Source organism: Argiope bruennichi, chromosome 6 (genome assembly GCF_947563725.1).
Source record: "Argiope bruennichi chromosome 6, qqArgBrue1.1, whole genome shotgun sequence".
Taxonomy (NCBI): Eukaryota; Metazoa; Arthropoda; class Arachnida; order Araneae; family Araneidae; genus Argiope; species Argiope bruennichi.
Genome location: NC_079156.1, coordinates 32315360 through 32341388, shown reverse-complemented (window position 1 = coordinate 32341388; position 26029 = coordinate 32315360). Strand labels below are relative to the sequence as shown.

Genomic DNA, 26029 nt, shown 5'->3' with positions numbered 1-26029 from the left:
AATAAATCTATCATAGTTATTACGATTTTTAAAATCTTATTAGTATGAAATTAATGGGTAACTTCAACTTTGCAGGTCAATTACATCCAGTAAGCAGAGAAATTTAAATATTCTGCTATTAAACATAAAAGTTAATTCCACGATAGAACAATGTATACTGGCCATATTTTATTTATAAGCTGAAACCTCTTCACAGGAATTCCCCCTCATTCATGGTCTTTCCACAGATTATCCCGCCTCGATTGTAAAGCGGGAGATTGGGGAGATTATTCACAACTAAACGCCACGCCCTGGGAGTTTCCAATAGGATTTTCCAAAATTTTAACGGGTTTAAACACCGTCATAAAGGTGAAATACATTAGCTACAGTGGCAGTTTGTTGCCCTAGGCAATTCACATAATGAAGCCTTTCCGTTTGTTTTTTTTAAAGGTGAGATAGTTTCACATTTTAATATTTTTTACCTTAATCAATATGTAAAATATTTTAGTGACTTTGCGAAAATATATACATGAAAAAATATAGAGAAAGGTGAGCAAATATAGTTAACTGGAATTCACATTTTTATTCTTTTTTTCCTTGGGATTAAAGAGTCGTGATTTTTTTTAAATATACGATAGCATATGAAACGTTCTACGATAGAACCATGACCAAACACCAATATAATCTGGACAGGAAGGTAGAAAGTAGGAGAAAGATCAAGTGAAAGTTTTCAGAACTTATATAACTTCAGAATGGAATTTTAATATAAAAAGTCATTAAAATTTATCATTCTTGGTATTCTGACATCATTAATTATATAAAATGGATAAATAGAAGCTATGTGAAATAACAATTGGGTTTTCTACTATCAAAATGACATCTCGCAGGCAATAAGATGCATCCTATCGTTTAATAATGCATAGCGAAGAGTGAGAAGCATGTTCCCTCCCACTGAAAATTATAATGTAAAAAACAATTAATTTTAATAAATAAATTTAAATGCAATGCCTTTCATAGACTAATTACAATAAACAAAAAGTGAGCTATCAGAAGAAGTGATACAACGAAATATTGACAAGTACGCTTTTTCTTACAATTATCTTTTGTCGTTGCTTGTTTTTGTATTCAAAAACTACTACTGCATTCCTTGAACCTGACCTAAATGCTACGTCCTTGCATATTTGTCACGAGAATTGGAACACTCACTCGTTGCGTCAAGTGGAAAGATAAGGTTGCACATTTTTCTTTTCACATTTTAGTTTCTATTGTGAGAAATTTCATGAGTCGAATTAATTAAAATAGTCCAACTGGCTTATATTCATGTCAGTAGAATTTCAAAAGAGCTAGTAAAAGTATGAAATTTTAAACAGTTCAATCAATTTATATAAGACGTGGGGGCTGAAAACACTGGTATCACAATTAAGATAAAAATGCATCACTATATTCTCTTATGACAGTACAAAATGTTTTCATTCGAATAATTAAATAAGTTATATATAATGAAGGGCAATATTAATATTAATGATATAATATTTATATTACACTTAATCTAAATTAATATTAATGTCATTCCTAAAAATATTATGCATTGGATCTCATATTTGAAAACGTTAACTTTGTCTTGATTCTTATCTAATGTAACGGAATAAAAAAGTGGGTCCTACATGTTGCCATTCTTAAAAGACAGTTGCATTCCTATAAAATTTAGTGAAAATATATTAGGCTTACCTGATTTGCAAGGATCCAAATAAATATCATTGGACACTTTATGAGGAAATCTGGCCGAGGTCAGCTCTTCCATTGTCCATTTTTTGGCTTCTCCTTTGGAACACACCGTTAAAATGACCACAAAAATTAACACTTCCACAACGACCACATTCTTTCTGCAGGCCACTCTGGCTGCTGTCATAAGAACTTTACCGAATTCCTCCATCATAGTGGGTGGAACCACCCTTTCAAGGCCAGAGTCACCACGTCATCTAAAAAGAAAAACATCAGTTAGAGATAAGATACTTTTAACGAAGTATTTACTGATCAAAACAAAATTATCTTTTGCAGTTTTACTCGCTCCTCTTTCAAATAATTTCAGTTTTGTTTTACTTCCCTCTTACTGATTGCTGAGGGATGTTGCATTGCTTCCAATGAAGCTCTGGAATATGCCTCCATATAATTTTGTGAACATTTTCTTCTATTATTCTACATGAAAGAAATGTGCATTCTTTTCAATAGTTTCGGTTCAATTTTGTTCCATCCCGCTAAATGTAATGCGATACTGAATCCCTTCCAAAGAGTTTTAGAAATATGTCTATATGATTTCCAGGTAATTTTCTTCCATGATTCTGTATGGAGGAAATCTGCATTCCTCCAACAATGATTTCGACCTTCCGCTAAATGTAATGGGATTTTGAATCCTCTTCAATGTGCGTTGGAGATATGTCTCCAGAAAATTTTGAGGTAATTTTCTACCATGATGTTACATAAAAGGAATGTGCATTCCTTCCAATGATTTCGATTTAATTTTTCTTTCCTCCAGCTAAATGGGGACATGGAATTCCTTCCCAAGAGTTTTGGAAATATGTCTCGATATGACTTTGAAATAATTTTCTTCTATGATTCTGCGTGAAAAAAATGTGCATTCCTTCCAATGATTTCGGTTCAATTTTGCTTTCCTCCTGCTAAATGTAGTGGGATACTGAATCCCTTCCAATGAGTTTTAGACATATCGCCATATGATTTAGGTAATTTTCTTCCATGATTCTACACGAAAGAAATGAGTATTTCTTCCAATGATTTCAGTTTAATTTTTCTTTCCTCCAGATAAATTTAATGAAATGCTGAATCCCTTCCAATGAATGTTTTCTACATGGAAGAAAGTTGCGATCTTTTAAATGATATCTGTTCAATTTTATTTCCCCAAGAGTTAACAGTGCATCTCATGATTTTGTGGTATTTTTCTCCCTTTCTAATTGTTTTGCAATATTTTATGAGGCGTCCAAATTATTCAATTTTCAAAGTTAAATATGGAAATATCTTTGAAATTTTGTTTCTATTTATTTTAGCCTTTTACGGTGACCTTCCATAAATAAATATCCTTTCACATTTTGATTTCAATAATTAATTTTCGATTTTTTTTTGTCCTTGTATTGATTACCCTTTTTTTTATCATTCCAAACTCCCCTACAATCGAAGAAGGGAGTGCACCCCACAGGAGTAATCAGTATTCTGAGAAATCAATCATATCACTTTTGAAATGTTATTGTCATTTTCTGAGGGAAGAGAATGGAAAAGTCAAAAGATTAGAAATGTTTCATTAATTTTCTTCTGTAATTTTTCAATAAAATCATGATCGCTTACTGAGATCTTCGCATTGAATGATGGATGTTAAGAATTCAGATTTCTGCAGAAAGCGGACTTTTGAATCGTGGCCCAAATCAAACACGATTTGCCGTTATTATTAACCTACATGCCGGATAAGAGCGTCCGTTTTCGAACAGAAACGCAACGTCATCTGCAAACGGAATAAAGTGAAAATAAAATAAAATAATGGGAATATCGATTCGATACGATTTTTTCTGTATAAAATATTAATATCCAGCCTCCTGTATATTAATGAATCCAGGTGCAATTTACTGAAAATGAGGAAAATTTTTGGATTTGAAAACAAGATTTTCTGAAATCAAATCTTAACTCATTTTAAGATTTAGTGAAATTAATAAAGGATTAGTATGCAATTAATTATTTGAAATTAGAGCAGACATGTCTTGCACATATTTTTTTTAAATATTGGAAATCTTACGATTTATATACAGAATACGAAAATATATTTCAATGAAATTTCCTGCCTGCTTTTCACATTTCAGGTATTCTTCAAAAGTTATTATTTATTTAATCACAACAAACAGAAATAAAAATCATAGGCTAATATAGCGAGTTCCCAAACATAAAATATTTCATTTGGGTTTTAGAAAGAGAATTTATAGTGACCCACTTCATCGTCGGGACATTCAATTCTTTTAAAGCCAAGTAGCACGTCTTTTTTGAATAAGGAAGAATTCAAAAAGAAACTTCTGTGTAAAGAAAGCTTTTAATATTAAATATAATAAGAAAAGCTTTTGCGCTTTATTATTAAATATAATAAAATTTATTTTCATAGCGAAAATGCATGTCTGATTGATAGGTGGTCATTGAAGCACTTTATGGAATCGTACAATTGCCAACAAAAACATTGGAACACCTCTGCAACTTTGCTATTTATAATCGGGCCTTTACAGTATTGATGTTGATGGAAATTGGTTAAATAAAAAAAAGACAGTTGTTGAGATTGACACACTGATTCACCGATTTAATTAACTACGATCTCAAAATTTTTACATTACGAAAATCGATTTTTTTTTAATAACTGCATTCGTCAGGTCTTTATTTGTAAGTACATCAAATTTTGTCACGATGTTCACATTAGTTTTTGAAATTTACCCTGTTATTTTTTTTTTTTTTTGAAAATTCAGCCCATAAAGGTGCCAAGACAACGGAGACCATATAGTAAGTAAATCTCGGCTTGCTAATAGCAAAATAAGACTTTCTTGTTTATATTCCCAAGAATTTCTGAAGAATAAACACAATCCAAATTCATTCTTAATATGATTACGATTTTTCAGGTTAAATATTTTTTGGTTTTTATTTAAATGCAAGTAGTTTCATTACTTTTTAAAACAATTCATTTAACGTTTTTAATTGATCCCGATCTAAGAAATTAACAAAAATCTCAATTTTTATGAGGAATGAAATATGTTGTTTAACCCATTGAAAAAAATTGCTGAATGGTGAAATGCGTGTACCTCAGTGACATTTTAAACCAATGAAATTATCGGTGTTTATTACAAGGAGAAAATTTTCAGGATGAAACGATTATTAATCGGATATGAGATTTATTAAGTTCCATAAAGTTATATCATTATAATACAAATATCATAATTTCGTTTTTAGATAAAATTCAGCAAGATGATAATTATTTAACGTTGTGAGCAAATATTAAATAATTAAAAGATATTTCTGATTGCAGTATAATAATAATGAAGTTTTAAGTTACGGAATTATTACGAAAGTAAAAGCTCGTCATGGGATTATATTCAACTTATCTCATTAAAAAACTGCATGGAGGTAATATTTATGATAAAACAATACTTGAAATTAAAATTTATCCTTGTACGAATTATATAAAGCAAAAAAAAAATACTATTGTTTCTAATAAATTGACCACCAGATTTTAGCGAACTTCATGTTTCAGACAACTCGGAATATAAAAAGAAAAGCATATTTAAATTGCATCACCTGTCTGTGACCACGCTGGCAGACGGATGCAATCAAAATTAGGAGAAAGATAAAATAAGTCAGAAGAATGAAATTTATTATATGTTTTTACATCATAATCATTAATTTGAATAAACTTTTAATTAGACCGCCAAAAAGAAGTCTAACCTCCCCCCCCCCAAATTTCTGAGAACATAATAAATAAGAAAGGCAAAATGCACGAAATTTTTAGACTTAATAATTTGACATATATCAGTCAAATTTTAAAATTTCAGTTCTATTAGAATAGCTATGATACTTAAGTTGCTCTTTATCAAGCTTTTGAAAGGAATACTGGATTGAATGCAATAAGCGAAGAAGCGCAACATATTTTATAGTTTATGGAAAAATTTTGCATAAAATCACCAGTCCACTGAAAAATCTTAGACTATTTGATACTTTGTCTTTTTTTAAAGCATATTAATATTTATAGATTGGCATGTTGTCAGTAAACAGTATTATGAGACTTGCAAAAGCCACTCAATAAACAATAAGTAAAAAAATTAGTACCATAAAGGGCTACTATAGCAATCATAAAGTTATGGGCATTCTTTTTGTTACAGAGCGGCTGATACAATCAAAACAAATAAACTCAAATGAATTTCAACAAGTACATTATCATAAAATTTCTAGAACTACAGGCTCAAAATACCTTTTCATTAATGCATTTGCAAAGAAAACAACAGTTCACGACTCTGAGGGAATCATTTTAAGTACGTTTTCAAAATATCTCCCACTTAAAGAAATTTAAGAATAAATGTTCAGCAATAAGCCAGTGACTACATAAATAATAGATGTTCATTAATTTCCATATTTTAGAGTTAGTTAATTTACTGAATGGTAAGAAATGGGACGGTTTCTTTAGATTTCTGCTTAATTTATTTGAAAATGATAACTGCTAGTGAAGAATAAAAATTAAACATTCCTACAATCAATCTGTTAGTAATAATTTAATATTGTCAGAAGAAGAAAAAAACATTCGCATTTTTTAAAGAAAACAAAATTTATGTTAAATAAAAATCGTCTTGTCTGAAAATAAATTTAATATTCAATTTATTGCGATATTATAATGGTCGTTAAAGCTTATGTTTCAAGAAGAGTAGATCTAAAAATGCAAATAATTTAATATACAGTCCCTCAAAAAGTAGAAGTGGAAATGGAAATTCGACTACGTGAATTCTAAAATTTGTACGAATATTTCAGAGTATTTAAGATGTGCGCACAATTTTTTGGGGTTCAGACATTTTAAAATGCCAGATTTTTATCCATCAAAAAATTTTAGTACGTTACAATTCACCTTTTTTTTCTCACCAGTCATGTTTACAAATTCATAAAAAGATTAAATTTGTGTATTTATCTCGTGACTTTACGAAATATGATAATTTTCTTTAAGTGAGTGAAAAAAAAAATTTGAGAAATATGTAATAGTTTCCAAGATATCGCCGAAAGTTCATAAGACGCCTTTAATATTGAAAGTCATTTTTCAAAACCCTTCAACTCTCAAAATTATCACTAGTATTCTATAACATTTTACTGGACCGTTGTTTTCATGACTACAAATCGATTCAACAAAAAGAATTCATAGCCGTAAATAAGAATTTCGAGATGTTATTCCTCTGAGTAAACTAACCCAAGTTTTTGCAAAGTTGACTGAAATTTTATTTCGAGGAGGCATAAAGTTGAAAGCAGTTTCTTTAAAATAACTTGCATTGATTATAAAGTCAATGTTCTCATTACTGGAGCAATCAAAATAATACGTTAAATGTTAAATTAAAGTTAACATTACCAGACCTTGGTCAACAGATTCGAACCATTCGTCCTTCCTGTCTAACATTTAAACGAACTGAAATAAACTGCCTTAAAATGGTGAAGCAACAAACCAGTTGCACACAGTTAACTTCTCTTCCACCTCGACCGAAGAGCTTGAAGCTTAAAGCTTAAACCACTTCTCACCTTCCGTCTTACAAGTACTTACACGAGGCGAGTTTAAATAGTAGCCAAATTTACATTGCAGTTGCTGCCAACCACAAATTACGAAACTTGCAAAAAAAGGTGAGGTTCGAATCGGTTTGTTTACTTGAGATCATGGCGCGTTTTTGGAAAAACACAAGGACACCATAAAAATTCGGATCCGAAATAAATTTCTGTATGGATCTTTTCCAAATGTCCAACACGAGATAACTGTTAATTAACTATGTCAATTAACTTAGTTAGTCAGCTTGTTGTTTGGAAAAACAATCCTGTCCTCTCGAATCGTTTCCATCAACACCAAATTTGTGCAGATGCGAGGATGAACAAAAAAAATTACAGAGGTGTACATTTTTTGTCGTTGTTGACGATTGTACCTTAAGTAAAGCCCAAGATTGAACCACAGGCTTGCAAAAGATATACAGTATAAAAAATCGATTAAAAAACAGCATTTGGTTTCTACATTTTTTTTATCATTCGACACGAGTCGTTTGTTTGCGCATTGCTCTTTTTCTTTCGTATTGCTATTATGTGGCTGAATAAAGAATTTAATTTCATATCATATTTCTGCAAACTTTGAAAAGATAACATAAATTAAAGATCTTGTCGCTATCCACTAAAACATTAAATATCATTTCATAGATTGGGAACCAGTGGCATAGTACTTAAAATCACAAATGTTTGGAATTTCGAGTGTTAAACCGTAATTTAAATTTTATCTTATTCAGTAAATACATTTACCTCTCATATTCAGTTAAAAAAAAACACGTACTATTGCAATTCCACAAATCCAATTAGTTATTAAATGAACATAGAGAATTTCATGTTAGGCAAAAATATTTGAAATATAAAAAATACAAAAATGAATTACTTTTCTGGAAGTTTCTTTCCTAGGATTTCTTACTAGGTAGTCATGGCAATAACTTTAGGGGTGTGGCCGCAGGTAGGTCAATTAAAAATTTTTTAATAACTTAGTTGCTAAGTTATTAACATTATTAAACAAAAAAAAATACAAATTCACTAAATTATGAAATTTTAGGACAATAATATATGTTTGAATTGAATTATTAAAATAATGAATAAATAAATTAAAATTCAATTAATTATTTGTTTTTATGAATAGGAATATTCATGTTGTTGTTTCTTATGTCACTTGTCATAGACAAGCCCGCTGTTACGAAAACAGCGATTTAAGCAGGTGGGGGGGGAAGGAGGGCGTCTTTTGTTTATTTATTAGCGCCAACTAGGGCCAAGAGCACGACTTTGCTACTCACGCATCACTCATTCGCTTGCACAACCCCTTTTTACAGGAGGACACACATCTCACAGATAGAACAACCATGCCCAAACCGGAACTCGAGCCCAGGACACCCAGATCACGGGGAATATGCGCTACCCCTATGCCAGGACGCCGGCAACAGGAATATTCATTATTAGCTGATTATGTCATATTTCACTCGACAAGTCCTGTAAAATGCTAATGCTGAATGTTGTATTTATTTTAAATTTATTACTTTCTTATAATTGAGCATTGCAACCAGTTAACTTTTTTGTAACCAAGGAAATTATTATCTAATAATCATGAATAATATTTTCAAACATTTTTATTATTTCAATTGTTTTTTTAATTATTTAAAATTATTTCTCTAAATTTCTTTCAGAGAATGATTCTGAATCGCTTTGTCTTTGTAAAACGTCCGCGGGGAACAAAGTGATCCTGAAGATTCCAAGTTTGAATCTCGATTCTACTAAAAATTCTTCAATTGTCTGTTGAATAACCGTACTGATTACAGGCGCGCATATGGCGCAGGGTGGTGTTCCTTATATGTAGGCCTATTGTACATTAAATCCATTGACATGGGCAAAATGTCCTTAAGATGGTGTCGCACGGAAGTTTGGAAAATGGAGTTGTAACGAATTGTGATGAGCGAGGATAGAACATGGGACCATGTGGTTCGCAGTTCAGTAACATGACCACGATACAAAAGCAATTGCTCGTGCAGCGTAAATGTTAACTGCCTTATACGCTTTCACCACAGACTCTCCCTTGGTATTAACGAAGATAGAACCTGGTACCGTGTGGTTCACAGTCCAGTAACATGACCACGATACAAAAGCAATAGCTCGTGTAGCGTAGTTAACTGGCTTATAAGCTTTCACCAAAGAGTCTTGGATAATGCCGCCCTTGTTATCTGCAAATGAATTAACATTAGAAGAAGTGTTCCCATCATCTTGCTTAATGAAAACGGTATGTGATACAACAAAAATAGAAATTTTAATGAAATATCCGTTAATACGAATCGAAAGGACAAAAAATTCTTATTTTGTAGGTTCAAATAGATTGTTAAATTTATCATATGAAAAAAGAGATACTTCTTTGATACAACGCTAATTTAAGTTGAAACAAATCGTTATCGGACTTCATTTGAATTTCTATTCTAAACAAGTAAAATTTTCTAACTTAGAAAAACAAAACAAAAAAAATGCATGAGTTGTAATAAATTTGATAAAGAATACATTTTATATTATAAGTAAACAAGTATCAATATTTTCTTAAAAAATATACATAATTTTTAAAAAAAAATTCTTAAACGAAATTTTGAAAACAAAAATTTTCCTGACTCATTTACATGAATACAGGAACTTTATTCATGAAATATTTTTTTTAATCAATTACCTATTTCAAAAATTCGACTCGGAAACAGATGTCGTCTATTATTCCAAGAAAACAAAAGGGCTGTAATTTTCTTCGCTGAAATTTTCTTTGATAGCATTTTCATTGAGAATCAAAAATATATAAAATATGTACGGGCTATCTCCACGATAATGTTCGAAACTACTGAGCATCCTTTATATCAAAGCAAAAAGGCAGGTGGAAGTTTATTAAATTTTAGGAAAATATAATAAAGGATTTTCTTCGAAGAAGTTAAAGCAATTCCTAGACTCCTATAATTTGTTTCGGTTCGTAAAAAGTTTGTGCAGAATACACTATGTGATAAGAAAATAAGACAGTAACTACTTGCATTTTAACATAACAGCAGCTTTCTAGAGGAAGTATTATTATTTGAAAGAATGATAAGTCGATTTTTTTATCACATAAAATGTATCATAAAATTATATGGACAGGCGATTTTTTTTTTTTTTTTTTTTTTTTTTGAAAAATGAAGCGATAATGCGAAAAAATATTAAGCAAATGAAATTTGAACATAACAAAAAAATATAGTATATGAAAAAAATGAATATAGTATTAATTTCTGCAGAATTTTTGTAAAATAATATTTAAAAAAATAACAATCTGTCCCAAAAATAAACGGACTTTTTGAATATTTTCTATTTAAATTCAAATTTTGGATCCATTTCTTTCAATTATTTTAAGAAATCTATCAGACATGCTTCGAATTAGTGCTTAATAATATTTTAAAAAATAGTAATCTGTCCGAAAAATAAACGGACTTTTTGAATATTTTCTATTTAAATTCAAATTTTGGATCCATTCAAATTTTGGATCCATTTCTTTCAATTATTTTAAGAAATCTATCAGACATGCTTCGAATTAGTGCTTAATAATATTTTAAAAAATAGTAATCTGTCCGAAAAATAAACGGACTTTTTGAATATTTTCTATTTAAATTCAAATTTTGGATCCATTCAAATTTTGGATCCATTTCTTTCAATTATTTTAAGAAATCTATCAGACATGCTTCGAATTAGTGCTTAATAATATTTTAAAAAATAGTAATCTGTCCGAAAAATAAACGGACTTTTTGAATATTTTCTATTTAAATTCAAATTTGGGATCCATTCAAATTTTGGATCCATTTCTTTCAATTATTTTAAGAAATCTATCAGACATGCTTCGAATTAGTGCTTAATAATATTTTAAAAAATAGTAATCTGTCCGAAAAATAAACGGACTTTTTGAATATTTTCTATTTAAATTCAAATTTTGGATCCATTCAAATTTTGGATCCATTCCTTTCAATTATTTGAAGAAATCTATCAGACATACTTCGAATGAGTGCTTGCAGAATGTGTGACTTTAATGAGAACCACCTCTACTCCATTTTTTGCTTTAGTTTCTAAATAGTCGAAAATTGTCGTTCAAATATTCTCCCAAGGTTTTCAGTTGGATTCAGATTTGGGCTGATGGCTGGCCAATCTATGACTGTTGCCTTTGAACGTAAGTGCATTACAACAAGGAATTATAGCATTAAATCTCACAGAATTTCTGTTAAAAAAATGGAAATAATAATGTGCCCAAAAATAAACGGACTTTTCGAATATTTTGCATTTAAATTAAAAATTTGAATCCATTCCTTTCAATTATTTTTAAAATTCTATCAGACATGCATCGAATTAGTGTTCGGAGAATGTGTGGTTTTAATGAGAACCACCTCTGTTCTGCTAGTTGCTTTCATTCCTGAATAGTCGAAAATTATTGTGCACGTAATCGCCAAAGATTTTCAATTGGATTCAGGCTTGGGCTGATGGTTGGGTAGTCTATAATTGTCTGCGTAAACCTAACTTTTATCAAATAGGAGATGTGAATATACTGTCATATAGGAATTACCATTTTTCACTACCTAAGATGTTTGAACTTGAGTGGATAAATAAAAATTATTTTATTAACGATTGAAAATTTGAACAAGATATATAAATATATATAGGGAGAGTGTGAACTAATAGTAGGAATTGAAAAAAACCTCTTAAATTAAAATCTCATGAGTATTTTTTATCAAATTTATTATACTAGTTTATCAATATGTATTTGCATTTCCTAAACTATAAAATGTGTTCTTTTGAAAAGAATTTACACTTTAATACCTTTTGATGTAAAAAACCTTTAAAAATTTCATGTAATTCATAAGTCGAATCCCTGAACTTTAAGACTGGAGAAAATTGAAGTCTTTTCTTTAAATTCAAGAACTAAGTATTGTATTTCTTATTTATAAAGTTTCTATGAATAATCTGATACGCATCTTCACTAGAACGTATTTGCTTTATACCTCTCCTTTGCCAAAAAATATTTTTTTCTTCAATTTTTAAACCTTTTTAAAAACTGGATATTGACTTAAAAACATTTTGATTTTTAACGGATATTATTTCACTTTATATGTTTTTCAAAAATTTATATAAAAATTCAAAATACAGTTTCTGTTTATGCAAAAATTCAAAAATATAAGCGCTTTATAAAAATTTTCAATTCAATTCATAGTCGTAGTCACACACTTTAAAGCGACTTATTTATGTCATCGAATTATTTAACAACTAAGCAATCCATGGAATATAATTGGCATATTAATATTGCATGATAAAAATAATTTAATGCAAATTTAGTTTTGATTATTTAAATTTATATACATCTGAAAGCTAACAAGAGATATTTTATGGATGGCTTTCGTCATTAAATGATGAGGTCTAAGCAAAATTGCCACCGCCCCCTTAAAATTTTGCATGCCACACCAGCAAAGAAACATTTCACTTCTAAGCGAATTGCCACAAGTCGACTTCACCATAGATGTAATTGGGTTTCTGATTTATCGAATCCCCAAAATCTGCCAAAAGAGCACTGCCGCCCATACTTCAAGTCAAGAACGTAGGTATAAAAGTAGAAGGTCTCCCCGAAACTTTCTTGGACACTCTTCAATGAAGGTCTTATCTTCCTTACCCCGCATAAAACTGTGGGTCGCGAAGTGTAAAGTTATGGATCGCTCACAATTGTATGACATTGGTGAACGATAGTTCCAAATACATATCTTTGGTTGTGAATCTAAACACTTTACTGAATCTATCACCAAAATGCGTATTTCAAAGAGTGATTTCCTAACTTATTGACTCTAAAATTAGATGCAAATCTACAGTTCTAGTCACAAGATAAGATACCGAATTTCATTGGTTTGAATCTTGTGTTTTTGAATTATCGCATTAACATGCAAGTCAAAACACTGACAGACTGATGGTCAAATTTTTAAAAGATTTATTTCAAATTTTTGTAAAAATCTACAATTTAGATCTTTAACTATGAATCGAATTTGCTTTATCTAAGTTTTTAAGGTTTGAATTGTCGCGTTTACATGCATGTAACTGAATAGACCAACAGACGGTCAACTCCTAATAGAGTATGCTTCCAAATTTTATACGGATCTATATTACAGATGCTAAATTTGTGTATCAAATGTTATCTATACAGATCTTTGCGTTTGTTTGTTATCATGTTCATTTTCACTCGGACGCCAGATAGATAGATTTCCTTTAAATGAGTTTATACAAAATTTAACAGAAAACTACACATTTGATCGTTAAGTCCATATACCAAATTTCATCCGTCCAGCTCAACGTCTTTTTAAGTTATCCTGTTCAAAAACAGACAGGCATAAGATAGTTCCATAAATGTGTATTTCGGAATCAGGGATGTCTGAAAGATGGAGAGTCGTTAAAATCTCGATTGAAAAAAAATTGGCGATTGCTATACAGTTTCTCTTTGTATACTCAGTATATGCGAAAGTAAGAATGTATCATTTTCATTGTCTCTCTCATTTTTGGCATGTGCATGATCTTAATACATAATGCTCTGGGGAAAATATTTATCTGCTTTAAAAAAAAAGAAATAAAAATGCGAAAATATTAAATGAAAGTTGAGTATATCAAAACAATTACAGCAAAAAAAACGTTAATCGATTATTATAGAAGAGAATGAAAAAAAAAATTGAGGACATTTCAAATTTAAAAGAAAATTCAAAGAATAAAGTAAATTAGAGAAACTTTTTATTAAAGAAATTTTGTTTCTTTCTTGTTTTGTGTATAATAGATATAAATGAAATTGAAGAGTAACGTTTTGTCTTATTATTAAAACAGTATTTTATTCCCAACATTTTAAAAGAATAAATATCAATTATTTACCTACACATCTGTCCCGCAGTTGAACTGTTTCAAGAAAAAGCCAACAATAATACATATCATTTATGATCATTATGATTACATTAAATCACAAAAAATAGATACTAAGCCAAACTCTTATTATTTTTATTCCTGCTAAATTTCCAGATTTACAACGCGAGAAATAATCGAAAATACAAAAATCATATGCAGCATATTGTAATGAATTATCACAGATTTTTAACTATTAAAGAGGTGTGAAAAGCTACTTAAAATAAATTTGAAAATGGTATTATCTCCATGCAAAGCCCGATACGAAACTATCGATTTAGAAAAAAAAATAATAATCAAAAAAATCATTGAAAAGTTACTATAAAAGTCCAGTTAATAAACCATCTAAATCCGTCAACCAAAACTACAACCGTGTCTATGCATATCGCACCGCAGAGTAACATTTTTCTGAATTCGAAGTAAATACGCCTGAAGCAACAAAAACAATTTCGGAGACCCAGGATACACATGGAGTTTCACAGCAAAAAAAAAAATTGGTGGAGGGAAGACATTTTCGTCATTGTTGATTTCGAGAGGTATCTTTCGCGTTATGTTTCATATTTTACAAAAAAAGGAAGACTGAATTGTGATAGAAATATTCAAATGGTATTTTGATATCCATTATTTCAAATTTCAATTGTTCTTTAAAGCAGTTACAGTTTATGTAGAAAGAGAACTTTATCTCAATATAAGAAAAAGACACAGTTTACTATGCATGTATGTTCCACAACTCATCTTGAATACCTCAAGCAAATTATAAAAAATGAAAAGGAATACTCATAACTTTTCAAAACAAAAAATATTTATTATTCAATTTGAATTTTTAAAAAATTTAATTGACTTTTTTACACTTTAAATTATTTTATAAATAATTTTTAATTTCTTCTTTCTTTAAACATGTCTTTTGACAATGTTTTTATTGGTCAAAATAATATTTTAGAATTCATCACGCTAAAAGTTAAGCTTAAGTCAATCGATCGAACGAAGATTACCTTTCTTATATTTCAATGCTTAGTGAACAAAATGTGTTATTAAAATAACAAATATTAATAATTATTGACGTTAAAGGAGATTTAAAAAAATTTTCTGGTTGAACTGATTATCTATTATATCCAATTTTAATCAATAAGTATTTCAGACGAAAATAAAGATTTCATAAGACAATAAGAATTTCAGATGATAAAAGTATTTTGTATAAAATAATATTTTATACAAAAAATTAATATACATGAAAGGATTTTAATCACGAAGAATGTTGGATATACCAAGTAGTTATATTTAAAGTTTGAGAACAGTTGTTTTATAGTTAAGAAATGCAAAATAAAAATTAACCAAAAAAGTGAATTCTCAATTAAACATGCTTCATAGCATAATCGAGTGAAATAACACATTCAGTTTATAATTAATTATTTTCAAATAAATGTATTTTATCAATGCTTATTAATATGAAGGTATCTTACAATCAATTTAGGTACAAAATTGATATACAAACTCACTATCAATTGGTACGACTAGTAAAGACAAAAATTATTCCATTAAAATTAATTCATTCATTAAATTCCTTAAACCTTAAAATATTGTAATTTCATCAAGAACATGAGTGTACAAAATTTCGAAACTTTAGCTCATAACGAAAAAAGTGAGGAATCAATTAATGAATTTCATCGTTAGAAAAATGAAATAATTTCTGTTAAAGGCAAGTATTAATTTTGAATTTCTCTGAGTAGTTTGGACGTTCCATGAGATAATTATTGATACTGATATTATCAAATAATAATTTTTTATCGCCGGTTCTCAAATCGTTTATATTCAAAATTTCGAGTATATTTTTTTACTTAATTTCCAAGATTCAAAAGTTTATTTTCGTACTATGCAAAAAAGTAGGGGGGAAATTGTGAGAGGATTTTATAGCACTACATATTTCAACACTGAGACCAAGCTATGTGCTTGTAAAGATATTGAAAATACGCGTTCATAATTACAATATCTTGAAAATCCCCTTCCATATATCTTAAACCCAATTTATTTCAAAATATCTGTCGTATCAAAAAATTCGTCGGTAAGAATTCATGCTTCTGTTTATTGATTAACTTAGTTATTTTCATATATGTTTCTATCAAAAAGCATTGAATTTTTCAGAGCTTACTTAGAAAAGTTAACTTTAAATTTGTTTTCTTTTTCATTAAAAAATTCAATTTACTAAAAATCTGGCATGGACTCATATTCAAAAAGTATTATAGTTTCTTTCATAAATTTTTCATTAAAATACTCTTTAAATTAACAGAAAAAAATGTGCAGTCTGAACCAAATATGTCATCTTATCTAAGATTCTTAAAAGTAAAAACAAGATTAATGTTACAGAAAAAAAGAATAGAAACATTGTTCTCGTGAACTATATATTGGATTTGAAAACAAATCCTTAATTTGCAGCATGCATAGTTTGTTTAAATGAATGTCAAGGATGCAGTTACAGTTAAGTAAGATAGTTGCACATATACAAAAAAAAAAAAAAATAGGAATCCTCCCTTCGACGTGCATGATTAGCGAGAGCTCGCATTTCGTCGGACTTTCGCTGCCAACGTTAATTAATAAATTATGTGTTTTTCGAAAGAAATGCGAAGGAAAAAATACGTAACCACAATTAGATCTTATTTAAAAAAAATAAACAAACAAAAATTGACAGGAGTTAGCCTTCAAAATAGTTTCGAATAAATTTTTTTGAATCACTTATAAAATATGTATGGTTTAAGACCACAGAAAATTTTGTGGTCGGCTTATCAGTCTTGGATTGTCATCTAAGAAATGAAATTATCTTCAAAGTATTGTACTAAATACCAAACAACTATACTAGAAAAGATTACCTTGTACTTTTTATTATTGTCAGAAACAATTCGATTGCACTGAAAATTTTGACAGACACAGTATTGCAATTGTATACAGAGAAAGTTTTATGAAAGTAAAGAAATTTATATATATACAGGGTGAATCAAAAGACTTGCAACAAACATTAAGATGAACACAAGCATACCAAAATGAGTCAAAGTTTAAAAATCAATTCTCAAATTAGCATTATATTCGCTAAAGGGTTTTATTTGATGTAAAATAAGTAAAGAAATTCTATCATTGTATTGCTCTACATGTTTTAAATAATAAAAAAATTTGTTAGTGCATGTGATGTCATCATTTTTAGTGCAGTCTTCTCGAAAATTAGGGTCGTAGAATTTTTTCTTCCCTGAGAATCAGAATACTTTTCATTTTCTGAGAATAAGAAATCTCTATATGCTGAAAATACGTGCAAAATTCAAGAGGCAAAAATTGAACCCGCATGAAATTAAAGGAGTTTTTTCTGTCCAATTTCCACCTGACAAGAATATTTTGATGCCCTCCTAGGCTGAAAGCAAGAATTCTTTATAGGATGGTAACAGATTTTCGTAAACATGAAATTTAAGCAATGTTATCTTGACGGAAAAAAAACAGGGAAAGGCCCCATTCTTTCAAAAAAAAAATATTCAGTTTTGAAAAATATTTTCTTTCATCCGTTATTTCTTTTATATTAGTCATTTCTCCAATCCTGTAATCTTTATATCAGTCCCTTTCTCCATCACCTACCCGTTTATCGCCTCTTTGGCCCCGGATCTAAAAACTACGTGATTGAAGATAATTTTTGCTAATAGCTTTTAAACTCGTACTTATTGGAGACCATGAAAAACTTTTACGCAATGATTTCAACATCTGATTTTACTCTCTACAACTGGAAGATCACATTCATTAATCTAAAACTCCACTGGTCGTTTCACTATATATTCAGGGACACATTCAATGACCGTTTCTTTTGAGATAGACTGTTTTATAATGAAATATCTAGATATTTCCTTCAGCTCTATACGGGGCATTTTGCATGAACTTTTTTTAACTGTTCTGCATCCAAATTTAACTATTCTGATTACTAATTTTCCAATTCTATCCGATACATCTACCCGTATTGTTGTATTTAGTTCTGTTGTTTTTTTTTGGGTTTTTTTTTGCGAATACTTTACTTTTATATGCATTGTTTTCTTTTTAATTTAATTTAATTTTATCTGTTTAATTTCAACCTTAGTTATGAATTCATTCTGGACCCAAAATTCATCTTTGGTCCTTTTACATCTTTTTTTAATCGGCGTCCTGACATAGGGGTAGCGCGTCTTCCATGTGATCTGAGCGACCTCGGTTCGAGACCCGGTTTGGGCATGGTTATTATTCATCTGTTCTATCTCTAAGATTTGCGAATGTGCCCCCGAATGTAAAAAGGGGTTGTGCAAGCGAATGTGATGCATGAGTAGCTAAGACGTACTCTTGGCTCTAGTTGGCGCTACTAAAACAAGAGACGCTCCTTTGGCTTAAAATCACTGACTTCGTCAGCGACCTTATCCATGGTAAGTGCCATTATAAACAACAACATCTTCTTTGTTAATTTTGTGACGTCCTATGGTTTTATTTACCTTCAATTTTATATTATTTTAATACTTTTTCAAAAAGATAGGTTTAATTTTTCCTCTCATATTTAGCCTTTTCTACTGAGTGAAAATTTACCAGATATATATACCAGATATAGTAACATGCAGTGATATAGTAACAATTTTGGTTTTTAAAGCAAAAGTTACTTTTCATACATACTTTTATTAAAAGTCAAATCCATAGTTAAATATTATAATTGTATCCCATTAGGCAGAAATTGTAAAATTTATTTCGAATGTAATTCTTCTGTGTGACTGTTACTTTGAAAGACATACACAACTAGCAAATGGTAATATTCTTTTCATTTCGATCTTTCATAGTAACATGTATATTATATGCCCAACGCTTTCTTCAAAAAATAAAATCTTTAATATTTTTAAAATTTAAAAGAATTATTATCGCAGCATTTGTGATTAAATAATATCTTTTCTAATACAAATGGTTATTTTAGAAGATAGCAAACTTTAAACTGAAGCTGTGTTTTTTTTCTCTTAGTCTAACAGATGTAACTGACAATCATATCCTGTCCCCACGAGATAGCCAATGGACTCGTCCGTGCCATAAAGATGCCAAGTGGGGTTTGAGAAACTAATGCCAACCACGGGCTAACTCGCGTGATGGAAATTCTGGGCACTCCCTTGTATCGAACTCCAATAGCATTAATCAGAAGTGGCACGATAGAAAGTCTGCGAGGCTCGGCGTTCAACCCAGTGGCGTTATCAGTTCGACTTGTTGGCAATCAATCAGACCGGGCAACAGAATCATTGGATTATCTTTTGACGCCCAATATTCGAGAACTGTATCAGCTGTTAACAAGGTAACACGCTCGGTCTGATGGATTGTGAGAGAGATGTATTGCGATGGGATTCAGATCGTGGAGCATGCTGGATCGTTGTTCTGAATGAGGTGTTCCATGTCGAGATGCTTCGAAGTATGGGCGATAAATTATAAGAATAGACAGAGTATATTTCCTTCTCCGACTTTCTAATAAATTACATAGGTACAGAAAATGACAAAATTGAGCTTCTTATTTTTTTTCTTTCTCACATATGTGAAATATACAATGAGAAATTTTTGTAATCGTCAAAAAACTCGAACTCGAGATTTTGACGAATCTTCGCATTTTAGACACGCCTGAGTGCAAAGAAACCAATTTTGGAATTATTTCTGTCTATCTGAGAATACGATAATCCAAAGATGCTTGGAGCTAGATGGATGAAATTTGGTTACACGAAATTTGCAGATTTCTATCAAATTTTGAACGAAATCCATTCAGACAGTCTATCGGGTTGTCCGAATACAAGGAAACACGATGATTAGCATCTGTAATGTAAATTCATATCTTATTTTAAATTTAATCTGTAAAAGGATTGGCTGTCTGTAGATATGTACCTTTGAATGCATATAACCTTGATAACTTAGAAACGCCATGAACTTAAATAAATGAAATTTGGTATGTGATCATGTGACTACAATTACAATAGTGAGTGAAATTTTGGTTTTCATCAGTCGGAAGGAAGACGTTCAAAATGCACTCTCGGTTTTCTGGTTCTTGTACAGTAACTTTCAGTGATTAATCGTCGAAGATTGCTCTCTAACTGGTAACTATTGTTCGCAATAGCATGAAGCTAATGCAATAGTACCGGATTTTTCTATTACACTACTGAGTGCACGTTGTTACATATGCGGAACTCTGAAAATAAAAATCTGAGTACTCATAAAATTGCAACAAGATTCATAATCTTATGAGGCAGAAGAGGAGAAGAGAAGAACATCTTTATAACAGAGTATACAAAAAATTTCGGGGAAACCATTCTTGCATAATATCAATAAATAGAACCGAACTGAATCGGTTGGCTTTACATGAAAGTCACTTAACAACGCTTAATTGCCAAAAAAATCACCAAATATCTTATGATATTGTCAGAACAAAATCTATATTTCCACCAAATATCGATCTTTCTTAACTATTATTTGCCAATGACACGTAGTTAATAAACAAGTATAGGATTTCTTTAAAATATAATGGAGCACACAATTCTCATGTGTGAAAATAAAAATCTGAAAACTCGTACTTTCCTTTCGGGAGAAAATAAAAATCAGAGCTAATAATATTGCTCATGATCCACAATTTTAGCATGGGAGAAAATTTCAGCGAGACTTTTCCCTGAAACTTTTCAAGTATTTCATACAAAAAGAGCATTAAAAAAAATTAAAAATAGATAACAAGTTATAGGTACAATAGATACAAGTTATAATGGTTAATAAGTATTTTTGATTTATCCAAGCGTATTCGATATCATGTTATATTTAATACCGAAGTAATTTCATCTTTATCATTTGTCTTCTCCTTTTAATACCCGAGTTGGAAAAATTGTACGGAATGCACCCGGCTAAAAAGGAATTCAATTAATCATTATATATATGAAAGCATTTCCTAACCTTTTATTGTTTACAGCCAAAAATTCCATCATATTAAATCATTGTATTAAATGAATTTTTCATTTATCAGTAACTAGTCACCTTAGAGTCAATTCTGATGATTAATTTCACAATTTTTTAGGAGTCATTGATTTTGGTGAGTTTACAGTTTACCGGAATGAATAATTCCTAAAAATTTCAATTAAATATTTTCTGTAACTTGTTCTGAACGGCATTCTCAGGAAAATATTTTTAAGCTTCAAATTCCGATTCTATAATTCATCGTATTTTAGAAGCCTTACACCGTTCTGTTCATGTACTATATAACTGCATGAAAACAATTATATTATAAGTATGGAGCAACAGGGTTTAAAAATGGACATTTAAAAAAGTTTTCACTATTGCTTGATTCTTAAGTTAATTTTGCCGATTTTAGAAAAGTGTCGTGGAGTGCTTGAACACAAGGTTCTCAACCTCCGATCATAACAGGTGAATAGAATAATGACATAGCAATGAAATTATTTAGAAAGGGGTTGTGCAAAATAAATTAAGAATTTGTTTATAATGTAACAATTAATTAATAATTGTTACATTATAAACAACGTATTATTAGAAAAAAATAAAGAATAAGAAAGCAGAATTTACAAGAAATAAATTTCAGCAAATTCGGTGATAAAGCTATGGTGATGTACTAGACATATAGGAGATGGTGAGGTCGCTAAGTATTCTTTGGAAGTGATGAGTTGTATACTTCAATTTCTTTCAACGTGATGTTATCGATTTTGTCGATTTTTTTCTAAGAAGCGTGTTATGAGTTTGTAATAGAAGTCATTTAAAGTTGGGACATTCAGATCTTTTTGTATGTCTTTGTTCCTAACAAACCACGGCATGTTGCTGATTTGCTTAACCGTCATATTTTGAAATCTTTCTAATGATGTTATATAAGTCTTGTAGGCGATCGCCCAGATGGGAGATGCATATGAAATAAGAGGCCGGAGCATAGTCTTATAAATAAGTTCATTCTTTTGCGAGAACTTTGATTTGGGATTAAGTATAGGGTAAAAATTTTCTTAAGTTAAACCTTAATGTTGCTTCATAAAATTTATTAAAAATATGCTTTATATTAAAATTTATTCAACATGGAAAAACAAGCCGATTTTTCGTATTTTTATCATCAACAATGGAAAAGTCAGGGTGTAATATTATGAGCACCAATAAAAGCGATTAAATTTCAGTTTAAAAAATGAACTATATTGCTGTAAAATATCCGTAACTTTTTAAAACTAATTAAAAAGCTTTACAGTTAAAAGAACAGAAGCATAAATATTTTAGACATAAACTTAGATTCGATTGAGAAAAAAAAATTTAAAAACTGATATTTTAGATTTTTTTTTCTAATTTTTTAACTTTTTTCTCCAAAAGATTTATTATTTCGCTGCTCTTAAGGAAGTACCTATTTCCCCGTAGGTGGGGAATCACTGCCATTAGATGCCAAGATGGGTTGGTGATGCTAATGTATCTAGTGATTAGTTTTGACACCCTCACGATAAATTCACCCCACGACCACCTCCATCGGGTGAACTTATCTATCTGGTATTAGGTGTGGGCTAGGTTGAAGTATTTGTTATCGGCATATCATATCGCGAACAGCTATCTTACGTTTCCGAGGCCGTTATCGTCATTTGCGAGAAGTCGTTCAACTCCGACATATTTATTCGCTATACTGGAAAGTTCTAAGGTTACCTGTTTGTGTGAAAAACAAAGAAATCACAAGTTTTCAGCGATACAAAACTTGCGATTTGTATATACACGCATGTTAACATAAGGCTTGTGAGTAAATTTGGTTTTCATTCATTTTTTATTCAATTAAAATGAACATTATAGAAAAAAATTCCAGATATACAATGTATTACAAAATAAACAACAAACGCAAGAAAAGAATAGATATTATAGTCAAACATGACAAAGGCTTGGGTCCAAAGATGCTGAACATTATAAAATTATGTATTGCACTAAACTTAAATGATGGAAAGTAAAATATCTATGATTAATTAAATACTGGAATTGATAAATTTATACATAGTGCTATTGTATTAAAAATGTTGTAGAATTATTACTTAACAGATAATTAATTAATCTCAAAAATGATGAAGTTACATCCGGAAAACGCAGAAATCCCGCAGACATTAGTCACGTCTATATAAATAGTGTATATGATAAGAACAATATAAAACATATAAGATTCTTAACACGTGTATATACTCAATCTAAAAACATTAAAAAAACGTGCTAAATAAAATTAAGATGCTGTGAAATACGAACTCCAAAAATATTAAAAATGTGCAAGAGACTTCAAAAATAAATATATTCTTTCTCAAAAACATTAAAAATGCATCAGTAATTTACAAGTTAAATATAATTAATCTTTTAAAAATTTTAAAAACCGAATACATAATGTTAAGAGCATTAAATCTAAAAACGTTTACAAACATATTAAAAATTTAAAAGTTGTAGACTTGTTCTTCTAAAAACACCAAATGACATATTAAAAACGACATCATGAGAGGTTGCCAATGAAATTAAATTTTACAAACAAGTTCTCAAATAAACTTTTTACTCTATACGTTGTTCTGGTACAACAAAACGTGTAGATAATGTTATATCAACATCTATATGTTTTAACATACAATGCCAATTGATATTGACATACGTATAAGAATGCCAAACAGTTTTGGTAATAACTTCCCTGTTATATACTATAAAAAATGACTGATTCAAAAAACCAAAGAAACCAAATTTTGCATATTTTTCAAAGGATTCAAAGGAACCACCAACGAATCATTCGCAACATTTATTTGAAATGTATAAATACAAAACAAAAAGTACATATACTGATTGAAAGTACTGACTGAACTCAAATGACTCAGCATTTCATAAAATGTATAATTGTTTCTGGCTATATATGATATCACATAATCAGCATATTGAAAGATGTGGAATTGTACGGTCTGTACAGAAGACAACAAATTAAGTTGATGAACGCATATATTTTTCATGGGAGCATAAATTGATTCCATTCAATCGTTTAAAATATTTTGTTTCACAAATAACATCATAAAAGGAGCGAAACACTATAAATGATGGAAAATATTAAAATACACCCATTCAAATGAACATAACATCTGTTAACAAAGAAAAAATGAACCAGCCAGGGGACCATTAAAAGTTTATTTTTCATACATCTAACCAGAACAGTATAAAATGCTTTAAATTTTTATATTTAGCACCGATAATTATAAAAATACTTTATTCGACTTTTCAGCTTCGTAACACAAAAATATATGCAGATTAAGTAAAGTATTCCCATTGCAAAGTCTTAAAATGTTCACTTTTATGTTACTTTAAAAATACTTCTTTATTCTACGTAATTCAAGAAAAATAAAAGCATCCAGAAAGTTTAATCTGACATTCTTCACAATATATCTCTCTTAAATAGGGCCGGATTACGCCTTTAAGGGGCCCTTAAGGGATGCAGATTTTTAAGCCCGTTTCTCCTCTACACCTTCAAAATTAAATATTTTTATCGATTTTAATATTTTTTTAGATAAATATCTTTATTCTAAGTAATAGTCATATTTTAATAAAATAAAATAAGAAAAACATTTAACTGCAGATCGCGTTCTAAAAAATTGATTCCAGTATATAGCGTATAAAAAAAGGCACAACCGAAATTTAAAAGTAACTTTAAGCAAAATAGTAAAAGAAAATGATAACATCTTCTTTAATAATTTTTACTATTAAGAATCAGATATTTATCAAAAAAATTATAAAGTATCATATTTTTAAGGTTTATAAAATAACAGAAAACATGCAAAGGATAATTAATTAGGAATGTTAATAAAATAAAGTTTCAACATTAATTTTAACAATACTTGAATTTAAGTTCAATAGGTTCATTAGTACGTCCTTCATCGTTAAATGAAAGCAAGAAATTCAATAAGTTTAAAAATAGTACAGCACGATCTGAAAACTCCGGGCCCTTTCACAATTGTTATCCCTCTTGGCTACAACCTAGTTTTCTTAATTAATATCCCGGCCCTACTCTTCTTAAAATGTAATAACAATTACTTTCATCTTATTGTTTATTTATACGTGATCGAAAAACCTATAATATTGTATTTCTCATTTTCTTCGTTTTCTTCACATTACACATGACCACGAGCAAAAAAAGTGAACTGCCTTCAGAACAAAATAGTTTGATCACGTTTATTTAGTTTTTCTTAATAATTCTCCAAGCTACAAGAAAAGCCATTATTTTTAGTCAATTGCTTTCTTCTAGTTTCATGAAGTATTCAGTACCAAATAATGGCTACTCACATAACAGAAAATGAAGTCCTAAACTTTCCACTTCAAGGGAGATATTATGGATTTCACATGAATTACTTAGTAGTAAAGATAGTTTTCTACCTTAACAACATTCGATGCCTGTCATGCAGTCATGCCGATTATTTTATGACATGGAACAACATTAAATTTTGAGCTTCTTCATTAAAACTCTCCAGATAACATCAAGCCTTTAAGTTGCGTCTCAAAATTATCTAGATTTTTATCAGCTTACTAATAGATAAACCTGACATTGCTCAAGATTTAAAATTCTCAAGTCTAATATTTTTAATGTAAAAACATTTTTTACATAAATATTATAATAGAGAAAATCTTATTATCTGCTGAACCGTTTTTAATTAAAATAGAAATATCAATTGACTCAGACGATTTTTTTTCTCTTAAATGAACCAAATTGATAGTAGCCCCAAATATAAATTATTAATCGTTTGTTTTTAATCTTTAACTTCAACGCGCTTCAAGAATTTTGTTCAAGTATTCTGGCAAT

The 26029-nt window shown here is 29.7% G+C and overlaps 1 protein-coding gene across 1 annotated transcript in view; it reads right to left on the bottom strand.

Annotated features, from left to right (window-relative positions):
- Positions 1 to 26029, bottom strand: part of LOC129971523 (tolloid-like protein 1) — a 346326-nt gene that overhangs the window by 275975 nt on the left and 44322 nt on the right. Inside the window, exon 2 of the mRNA XM_056085378.1 lies at positions 1708 to 1958. Within this exon, the coding sequence (XP_055941353.1) occupies positions 1708 to 1915 (208 nt within the window). The 5' untranslated portion in view covers positions 1916 to 1958. The remainder of the gene's footprint in view (positions 1 to 1707; positions 1959 to 26029) is intronic.